The following is a 10,947-nucleotide window of genomic DNA, read 5'->3' as shown; positions in this document are numbered from 1 at the left end:
GACAGTGTCTTTTGCCTTACAGAAGCTTTGCAATTTTATGAGGTCCCATTTGTCAATTCTTGATTTTACAGCACAATGTAGCTTTATTCTAATGCTGCACAGTGAAATTAGAAATCTGTTACTTACCGCAATAGCCACGATCACAATCACTCAGGAAAGCCGTGCACTGTGTTTCTCTATAAACTGACATCAAGTTGAGTCAAAGCTGTAAGGTAAGAAGCTAAGATGTAGCATTTTATTCGAAGAAATATGATGTCACTCTTCTCTTCTCTAGTTGGGTTGTTGTCACCATAGACCCTCCCACCCTACAAGTAAAACAATCAGAAAGCACTTAATTTCCTGTTAAGAAGAGAAATGTTTGGATTTTAATTCATGAAATGTGCAAGACCATAACATTTCTTCATGCCGTAAAAAAATAAAATATGTATGCTTTTCCAGTGGAAGTTTGTGAGAGATCGATGTCGTTGCACTATATATGCATCCTGTTTTAAATATCCCATTGAACTAAGGCCACACAAATTGTGAGAAGAATCTGACTGACCCAGTTATAAAGCAGATGCCATTTCACACACACACACACAAACACACACACACACACACACACACACACACACACACACACGGTCGACATTATCTCTTGATGTCTTTAGCTTGAGCCTGCCTGAAGAAAAAGAATAGAAACAGTTCCTGCTCCAGTGTGCATTAAGAAGAAGCCAGCCTTCCTGAGGTGCTCAAAGGTGGTTCCCTAGCACTTGATTTAATAGGGAATGTGAAGTCAAAGATTCTAAATGAATGCAATATTGTATCAAAGTTATGAAACCACACGAACTTCTCATGCTGTTCTGAGAGCCGGGGCCATCAGTGCGGACATCCCTGAGATATGATTTCAATAAATAGTTGTTCTATCTCTAATGGGCCATTAAGCAGGAAACGCAACTACTCATTTCTGTGTGGTCATCTCAGTGGTCTCTCTGAGCCGAAAACCTCCATATATAACAGTCTCCCCACGGTCAGAGAAGCGTTGGCTTCAGTTACCACGCATAGAATATTAGGTGATTTCTCTTCATTCTGTGATTTAAGAAGGTAATAAAGAGCCCTGGATCTGTCTGTTCTCATCAGGAAAAGAGCAGCAGCTAGAAAAACACCACCCCGGGCCTTTGATCACGCTAATAAGTTGTTTAGTTACTGACTAGCAAAACCACTTTCTCTATGATTACTCTTCCCAAAACCACCTGTGCGATGTTGGGTGCTGTGCTCAGTAGTTTGTCTATCTTATCTGCACTTGTCATTACATAGCACGGCTTTCTAGCATCGTAATAAATTGACACCGCCCCAAGTGTGACAACTTCATAATTCATTTTGACCACGAAATTATTGGGAGATAATTTGCTGAAGACACTATATTTAATATCCACGGACTATGACCAAATGGTATATAACTAACTACATCCCGATAATGATGAGTATGTTTTATTCCTGGTCTCGTTTGTCCCATCTATGTGATTTGACTATGGTTTCTGTCAGTAAGTTAGAGAAAACCTGACTAGCAGAACTTGCTTCAGTGACAGACAGACATGCTGGGAATCGGGTATTATCCAGTTCTGCAGTCACCATCCAAATTAGAAAGAACTTGGGTTCAGGGCCAAAAAGAACCAACCGGATTTGGCAATGAGAGGTCCGTCTTAACAATTGGTAGAGAAGTCTATGGCACTCCTCCTCATGATGGGGCCAGGGGAGAATGGTGTCATGGGATGGTGAGGAGAGGGGATGTACTGGAGTAGGAGGCTTAAGCAGAGGACTAGCAAGGAGCTCTGCTCACCAAACTAGTGATTGAGCAGTGATGTGCAAACTGGATGGAGGAATGCAGAGCTAGGTTTATATACGGCTTTTATTAGGGGAAAAGAGTCAAGTTGAGCTGAAACTCTCTGCATTAACAAAAGCAAGCAATAGTGTGAGCATAGCTCCTTAGGCAGAATGGGAATGCCTATGGTCTGCACAGTGTAACTGTGACCCAAAGGTAAAAAGAAATCATGAGGGTTGTAAAATCTTATTTTACTCTAAAAAGCTGTAAGAATTCATAGCACCACCAAGAAGGTATCCTATTGGCTAAGATTGCTCTGTCAAAAACAAGCAAACAAACAAACATTTTTTGAACTTCTTGGTAAACATTTCTTAAAGTCAACTTTAGGTTCTAGATTCTAAAAAACTAAAATAACATTTCAAAATACACACCCTATACTTACATATAATGATACTTATCAAAAGTTAAACATGGCTGAAATAATATTTTAATACATATCGATTAGTCTACTTCATTTTACAGGTAAGAGGCAAGAAGTCTAAATATATATATATATATATATATATATATATATATATGTTAAATATATATGACTTAACTACATTTCCCTAACCATAATCCAAATAGGTCCAAGCCAGCTTATATTTAAGCAAAAGAAAATTTGAAGATATATCAGGATATTGGGGGAGAGAGGTTAGTCTTTGTATTATAGAAACAGGGAAAATAAAACATTTTCTTTTTATTAGTATTTTTCACGACACAAAATAATTGTACATATTTGCCACACACGGTATGATGTTTCTATTTGTGTGTACATTTGTCTAGTGAACAAAGAAGAATAATTGGCAAAATGAAAAAAATTCTAATAGTATGCCTCATTAGGGACATTAAGTCCTTTTCTTTGTATTTTCCAATTCATAAGGTACATTCTTATATTTTGTATTACAACTCTCTACTTTCCACTCACTTTTAAAAGTGTTTTGTTAGTATCCTATATGCTAGGAAATCTGACCCGAAGCATAGAAGGTTACTGTGTATTTAACACTCTTAAAATCTCAGACTTCTCTACAATTGTTCCAAAAATCTCCACCCTTATTGAAAATAGAAAGGACAGTATATGAATGCTGGCAAGGAAAGACAGTGGACTTTCGGGACTTAATTGTTGAAACCATCAAATTATTCAAATATTGCTGCTAAATTTTTAGGATTAACTCTAGACCACAGGTCCTACAAACTATAAAATCTTAATGATACGCTTGCTGATATACAAAGAAACTAGACCCCACGTTTTGTGTGAGCTGAAGGTATGAACTGGTAGTTCAGTCCTTGGAAATCATGACAGAGGTTTAGCACATAAGTGGCCAGTGTTGTGATTGTTGTTCTAGGGTCAGTATGTGCTTTGGGGAATCCTCAAAGATGAAAAGTCAGACCGGGCTTCATATATTCCACTCAAGTTCCTTGAGCCCATTTCTGGAAGCAATAACGACTTCTCAAAATGAAGTCGTTTCTATGCTCAGCCATGCTCTATCGAGTGCACGTGGTGATTTCTTAAGAGCAGTGTTTCCTGTGGCACAGGGCCAAGGCTGGCTTGACTTGTTTTTCATTAGCCTTTCCATTATCACGCTGCTATCACTCTACCTCCACCGAGATGGCTGGCATAGGTTAAGCATGGGCATGACGCTATGAGTAGGCGGACCGCTTTTGTTCTGTGAATGGCCATCTTAAATCCCTAACCGTGATACCATTCAGACAGCTTTAATCTGCTAACAACAGTCAGTTATCTGTTTGTAACATAGTCTGATATTAAACTGTTTACATCCATCTCTTCTACCCTTCCTCTGTTCCAATCTGGGGGAAAGATCTATCTGGGAAAACATCTAACCCATCTCCTGCCCACTTTGAGTTTCCCATCTCTTCATTCTGCAGGTCTAACCTCCAGCTAAAACTGCTTGACGGTTTTCCATAGTTTTCTGCCTTCCGTAATGATTACCGAAGCCAGGCCCATCCCATCCCTAAAACAACCATAGCACCCTCTTAATGGTCTTCAGGACCCCAGGACTGCCCTTTCTAGTTCATTTTCTGTCACTCAGAGCCTAAGTACCTGGTTTTCTCCATGTTTTTCTGTCATTTCTCATGCTATGCATTAATAGAATGAAAGTTGATCATTCAGAAAAACAGCAATGCAAACTCCTGAACTTCCACCCAAACCTCAAATCTTCAATCTTATTTTTTTGTTTTAATGAAGTATAATCCATGTGCTTGTGTATGGAGCATTATTCAGTGGATAATGACCAAATCTGACTAATTAACATTTCAGCTTCTTAAATATCATCCCTACAATTTATAAAAAATATTAGATTCTTATAATAATTTTAGAATCTATAAAATTTAAAGAATTTAGCTAGTCCTGCATATGTAGCAGAAGATGGCCTAATCGGCCATCANTGGGAATAGAGGCCCCTTGGTCTTGCAAACTTTATATGACCCAGCACAAGGGAAGGCCTGGGCCAAGTAGTGGGAGTGGGTGAGTAGGGGAGCAGGGGCGGGGGAGTATAGGGAACTTTCGGGATAGCATTTGAAATGTAAATAAAGAAAATAAAAAGAAAAAAGAAAAAAAAAGAATTTAGCTAGTCTACTGTGTGATGTAATATTTTAATAAATTTCTCCCATCTATCCGTCCCTTCATCCAATCTTCCAGCCACTCTTCATAGCTTTACAACATCTTTTCTACTTCTGGCTTCTACCAATGAGTGAGAAAATGTGGTTGCCTTATTCCATTTAGAATATTCAAGTCTTCGATTTAAAGTGAAACTCTATCCTGTGAACCTGAAAGACCGGAGCCCTGAAAGAGGCACCAAATGAGCAGTCTCTACTTTTCTGTTTCCAAAACTGATCCAGGGCTTAAAATACTCACTTTAGAGACATTTGGGAGTAGACTGGTCCTTGGAGAATGTGAGTTTCAGCCTTTTCATCTTGTAGGGAAGGAAACTGAGGCCCAGTGGTAAAAGTCAAAATAATCTTTCTAAATTTAGAATTCCATCATGTATCTCTTTTTTTAAGGCTGCCCATAGCTTTTCATGATGGCCAGAATGAATATAAATTCATTGTGCCATAAAGTTTCGTTTAACCTAGCCTGGGCTTACTTTTCCAACCTTACTTTTTTTTTCCTCTCCATTTTAGTCCCATATACATGTGTTTTTCTACAGGTTATTGTACGTGGTTTCCCTTTTGTCCTTCTTGTTTGGGGTCCTAAGCATAGTTCAGATATCTGATTATACATCACCTTCTCCAAATGTGTGCCCTTGATCCCCTCAGGATTCCCAAGCAAGCATCACATGGTACCTATTTGCAGTTTGCAATCATCACATGGAACCTGTTTGCAGTATGCAAATGGAGGGAGCAACTACCATCATTTGCAGACACTTGCATCTTCTTCATTGTTCCATCTCTGTGTTTTTAAGAATCTGACATTTGATATTCTAAAATGAATTATTTTTACTTTTAACCTGCCATGTACCTGTCAATTTTCCCATCAGCCCTCCTCACAAAAATCTATTTTCAGATTAGTTTTTAAAAATAAATGGATTCATTCACATCCTTCTAGAAGTCACTGAAAATCTTGAATGATGACTCTTCCTGGAAGCCCTTATACTTTTACAGGAATGGAATTCTAAGTCATAGGAATGACTCTTCAATGCAGAGAAGTTAACCATAATAGAAAGTTATGAGAGATGTATGTGAGGGAAGGTCAGCTCCCATACCCTCCCAAGAGTCCCACAGGTGACCTACTCTTCACACATACAAAGTACAATGACTCTGTTTTTGTTTATAGAACTCAGAGAACTTGTCTAACTCTGTGGAAAGTAAATTCTTATTATAGCATAAATGGCTAGATCTATCACATAACCTTTCTGGTTTTATTTCAGGGAAGCAATGTTATGGAAGATCAGGATTTGTTGGAAATTGGAATCCTTAACTCTGGCCACAGACAGAGAATTCTACAGGCGATCCAGCTCCTTCCAAAGGTAGGGGATGCTTCATTGGACTCACTCATAAATAGCTTCTAATTGATGTATGGTCAAAGCATATAACGGTATAGGCATGGGCATGCAGTGTTTCTACAAGCCGCTGCAGCCCATAAAAATAGTCTTAAGTCCCACTTTAATCAGACACAAAAGACTGCCACAAGCTTCACTTGGTTTCAAACTGACCTGCAAGAATGCCATATAGCCAGCGCTATAGAGCAGTGGGACGGATTCAGAATATCTCTTCTGCATGAGTCCTAACTCAGGTCTAATGACAACTTAAGGAAGATGGGATTCATGTTGATTGCATTCAGAAATGCCCTTGGCTTAAAAGCTTCATGAATGGTTTCCTTTTGCGGCTATACATCTGGCAGGATTAATATCAAAAATATATTTAAAACTAAACAAACAAATAAACAAAGCCCTGAACTCCCCCCACAAACCAAACAACCCGATCAGTGGATGGGCTAATAGAGTGGAGAGGAAGTTCTCAAAAGATGAAGAGTAGAGAGCCAACAAGTATGCTAAAAGTGTTGAGCATCCTTCTTCATTGTGCTGGTTTTATGTCAGCTTGACACAGGTTAGAGCCTTTGAGGAGGGAACCTCAATTAAGAGGGAGCATCAATTTAAAATGTACCCTGACTAACATACAGACATAAAGAAGATGCAGTTTAAAGGTAGATCATGAATCTATCTCATACCACTCTGGATGGCTAGCATTAAGGAAACAAGCAACAACCAATGCTGGAGAGGATTAGGGGAAAGAAAAAAATATGTATATACTGTTAGGAGAGATGTAAGTTAGCCCATTCACTGGCCCAAAGGTTCCTCATAAAACTCTAAATATCATTACCTAGTTATATGAGCAATCGGTGTATGTCTGAAGAACTCTAAGTCAGTGTACTCTACAGATTCCTACATGCTGCAGCTATGGAGTCAGCCGAGGTATCCGTTAGCATGTGAATCGATTTGTTTTCTGGTGTTGTATATAGATAGTATATTTGCATGGTAGAGTTTTGTTCACCATAACAAGGAATGAAAATTTGTCATTATATGGAATATAAAGATAACTGGGATCATATTAAGCCAAATGAAATGTAGAAAGAAAAGTATTGCATGTTTTCTTTCATTTGAGAGTCCTAGAATTCCTGGTAAACTAAGAAGAACTTACACCCACTCATACATCTGTGCAACGTGAAAACGTAAGGGAAATATTGGAATGGAAGAGACTATCAAAAGCAACAGCAGGAAGGTGTGGTCAAAGTGCGGGATATTCTTAAAGAATTTGTCTGTACAAGAATGAACACTGTGTGCAATGAATATACACCAATGAGAATGTTGGGGTGAAAGAGCATCATGTTCTATACGAAGCAATTCCAAGACTTAGCCTCTAGAGTCCCTACAAAGGAATTGCCTAATAACAAAAGACATAATCTGGAGACGTCCGCGGTGCCCCATCCCATCACACAGTTGAAGTTGATGAGTTGGCTTTCCAGTCTAGATGTGATTTGTCAGGCAGGTATCAGTTTTTAGTGGAAACTGTGTAACCTAGCAACAGAGCTGACCTTATGTTTTCAGACAAGGTTTTAAAGGAAGAGGTAAGATGTAAGTACCAGTCTTACAAGGTAGGTAGGATTTTAATTGGGAAGGGAAGGGAAAGGCACTTCAGGAGGCCAGAAGGAGCTGTAATTGCAGGTGTTACCCGGGGAATCACTCTCTAGGAGCATTTGGGAAATAATCAGTCATTTAGAATCCAGTGGGATCAGCACAACAATGGGAGTGTTCTTGATTGTTCCAGTGAACAATATGGTTAAAATATTTAAGATGGTAAGTTGTACGTGCATTTGCCATGGTTTCCAAAGTCATCAGAATAGGAGAAAATGCAATGTGCTTAAAATAAGTGAAAAATGTGGCCTATAGCCAAAGATAAAGCGGGAAGAGTAGGTTTCTTCTATTTGACTAAAGCTAAGGAATTTGAACACTTTGTGGGTCTCAGGGAGTGCCTGTGACTAGAATACTCTATTCTGCTTACTTCTGGAGGCAGTTTACCAGAGGGAACTGAAGGAGAGTTGAAATGGAGTCTGCAGGTGAGAAAAGATGAAGGGAGGAAAGATTGGAGCAGATGAACTGTAATGAGGCACCTACAATCACCAGCGATTGCTGGGTCTTCTCCCCTGTTTATCTCTCTTCCTGTCTAGGGAGGATATAGTTTCCCCTCAGACAGAAAAAGAGAAATATTAATCACAGTTTCTTAGCAAGCAATCTGATGACATTTGCCCACTGACAGTGAACTAAGTTTCTGCTGATAGGAAGTTAACACATTAGCAGATTCAAGGAGAGCCAGACACACTGAAGAGCTTAATCATACAAGTTTCTATATTAAAAAAGAAAGACTGAAAAATGCCTTTAGACTTAATTCTCGAAATAATTCCCACAGGCATGTTATTCACTTTGCTACTTAAAGTATTGTTTCCTTAATAAATGTCCACTTGCTTTTAGCAAGAGCTTATACAAAGCTGTGTACAACACCCAATGCCGTCCCCACCCTTTAAAACAAGTAGGAGTGAACTCATGCATAACAGTGAACGGCCCATGTGCCATCATTTAATGTTCAATCCAAACAGTATCATCTCACTTCTCCTAAGAAACTTGGCCTAACCTGGAAGCACTTCTTTACTAAATTATAGCAGTTAGAAATCTAATGCAGGTATTCCCCCATTTAATAAGCCCGCCAACAAATATTCTCTTCTATTATCATGGTTAGGCTACCTGAACCAATAATTCATTGATCCTCTCGACCCTGAACCATTCATCTACCTCCATTTCTCCCTCCTGCTTGCTCTGCACCTCCACAAATGGATTTTCATGCTGTCTCTCTCCACCAAGTCTTCCAAACTGTGAATCAAATCCTGTTGCACTAGGCTGAAGCTCACCAGTGTGATTTTCTAAGCCTTCAGAATTAGAAGAAAGCCTTTACCTTGGCCTACAGAAGATAATAAGACCTGTCCCTTTCCTACTGCATGGTCATATCAGGGAACGGTCATCATCATCATTCTCTTCTACACTCAAGTCACCGACTTTCTCTGTTACACAACGTGACAAGCTCATTTCTGCCTTGGGTGCTTTGTTGATCCTTCAGATCCCCATACATCAGTAAGGCTTGGACTCGGATACCCACTCCACAGAGGCATTCCTGGATTAACACCCTCCCCTCAGTAGCTACCACTCTCTTTGATAGTGCCTGCTTTATTTTCCCCATAGCACCTATGGCTCCCTGAAGTTATATCGTTTATTTGTTTCTTCATTATTTTCCATCTTGCCACGAGGTAACCAGTCCCAGAAGTTCAAGAACCTTGACTCATTGCCCCTTTCTATAAAGCCAACCCCTTGACGGTTGCTGGCACCAAGCAGCTCTGCAAGAAACATTTGTGGAATGAGAACATGTAGTAATCTCTGATTTATTTGAGATTTTTGCATCTTTATGCTTGCTTTCATCTGAAGATACTGATGATAGTCTGCACATAAGCATCCCAGTAGCAGAGATCACTCAGTGCCTTGAAATTTCCTTGTACTTTATGACCATTAAAAGGATGAATGAATGGGTAAATAAAAGTTGCCTTATACATCACTCAGATAGGTTTAAAGCTCAGAATGCTTCAATTTTCAGATAATTCTAAAGTTATCCACAGATAATTTCATGAGAAATGCAGGGGAACCTTAACCTAGAATTATTTGGAGAATAAATAAAGTATTTATTTTTAAGACGGGGCATTATCCCCTTTGTAGAAAGCAATGTTATAGAAACAAGGCAAAATTAAGCTAATGCACTCAAGAATCTGGTGAGGACGTTCCTACTGCATTCACGCAAATGAGTAGAGAATGCATAAGAATGGCTAGATTCATCCTCCACAGCACAACAGACCATTGCAATGCTTCAAATTGATGCTTTGCCTTTTTAGGTAATGAGCCCAGTCTTCAGAGGGCTAATGGCATGGTATTAGTGATGGAACATTCATCTGAATTCACTGAGGCTTTGCACTGACAGAATGTCTCTTTGGTTTTTTTGCTGTTGTTGTTGTTTTTCCACACAATTTCTGGGTTTCAGAATGTTTGTGCTCCTCCTCTGTCATGGGAAGCATTTCATAAGCACTGTCTGAGATGCCTTCACAGCACACTGTATTTGGGATTTGATGAGGTTACTCCCAAACAGAGACAAGAAGGTCTTCAAAGCATAGCCCTGACCTGATGGTTCCTGTCAAAGCTTGTTTTATGTATGTTCTGTTGATTCAAATTTTGAAGGAAAATAACTTTTTTGGCAAGACCATTCCTCACACTTGTCTGTTTTGATGTTGAAACATACACCAGTGCAAAGACCCACATGTTTTTTTTAAATTATTTTATTAGATATTTTCTTCATTTACATTTCAAATGCTATCCCGAATGTCCCATATACCCTCCCCCCACCTTGCTCCCCTGCCCACTCACTCCCACTTCTTGGCCTGGCCTTCCCCTGTATGGGGCATATAAAGTTTATAAGACCAAGGGGCCTCTCTTCCCAATGATGGCCAACTAGGCCATCTTCTGCTATATATGCAGCTAGAGACATGAGCTCTAGGGGTACTGATTAGTTCATATTGTTGTTCCACCTATAGAGTTGCAGACACCTTCAGTTCCTTGGGTAGTTTCTCTAGCTCCTCCATTGTGGGCCCTGTGTTCCATCCTATAGATGACTTTGGGCATCCACTTCTATATTTGCCAGGCACTGGCATAGCCTCAGAGAGATAGCTATATCAGTGTTCTTTCAGCAAGTTCTTGCTGGCATATGCAATAGTTTCTGCATTTGGTGGCTGATTATGGGATGGACCCCCGGGTGGGGCAGTCTCTGGATTGTCCATCCTTTCATCTTAGCTCCGAACTTTGTCCCTGCACATTCTTTAATGGGGATTTTATTCCCTGTGTTGGGGAGGAATGAAGTATCCACATGTTGGTCTTCCTTCTTCCTGATTTTCTTGTGTTTTGGAGATTGTATCTTGGGTATTCTAGGTTTCTGGGCTAATATCCACTTATCAGTGAGTGCATATCAAGTGAGTTCTTTTGTGATTGGGTTACCTCACTCAGGAT

General features: G+C 39.6%; 1 protein-coding gene across 11 annotated transcripts in view; it reads left to right on the top strand.

The window, feature by feature from the left end:
• The window catches only part of Anks1b (ankyrin repeat and sterile alpha motif domain containing 1B), a 1,029,892-nt gene that overhangs the window by 696,177 nt on the left and 322,768 nt on the right, over positions 1–10,947 (top strand). For all 11 annotated transcript variants that reach the window (XM_021205751.2, XM_029542211.1, XM_029542206.1 and 8 more), the window contains one exon: positions 5,728–5,826. In XM_021205751.2, coding sequence (XP_021061410.1) covers positions 5,728–5,826 — 99 coding nt within the window. The remainder of the gene's footprint in view (positions 1–5,727; positions 5,827–10,947) is intronic.

Source organism: Mus pahari, chromosome 9 (genome assembly GCF_900095145.1).
Source record: "Mus pahari chromosome 9, PAHARI_EIJ_v1.1, whole genome shotgun sequence".
In the NCBI taxonomy this organism is placed as follows: domain Eukaryota; kingdom Metazoa; phylum Chordata; class Mammalia; order Rodentia; family Muridae; genus Mus; species Mus pahari.
Note: the sequence above shows the minus strand (reverse complement) of the source record. Positions and strands in the feature narration are given on the sequence as shown.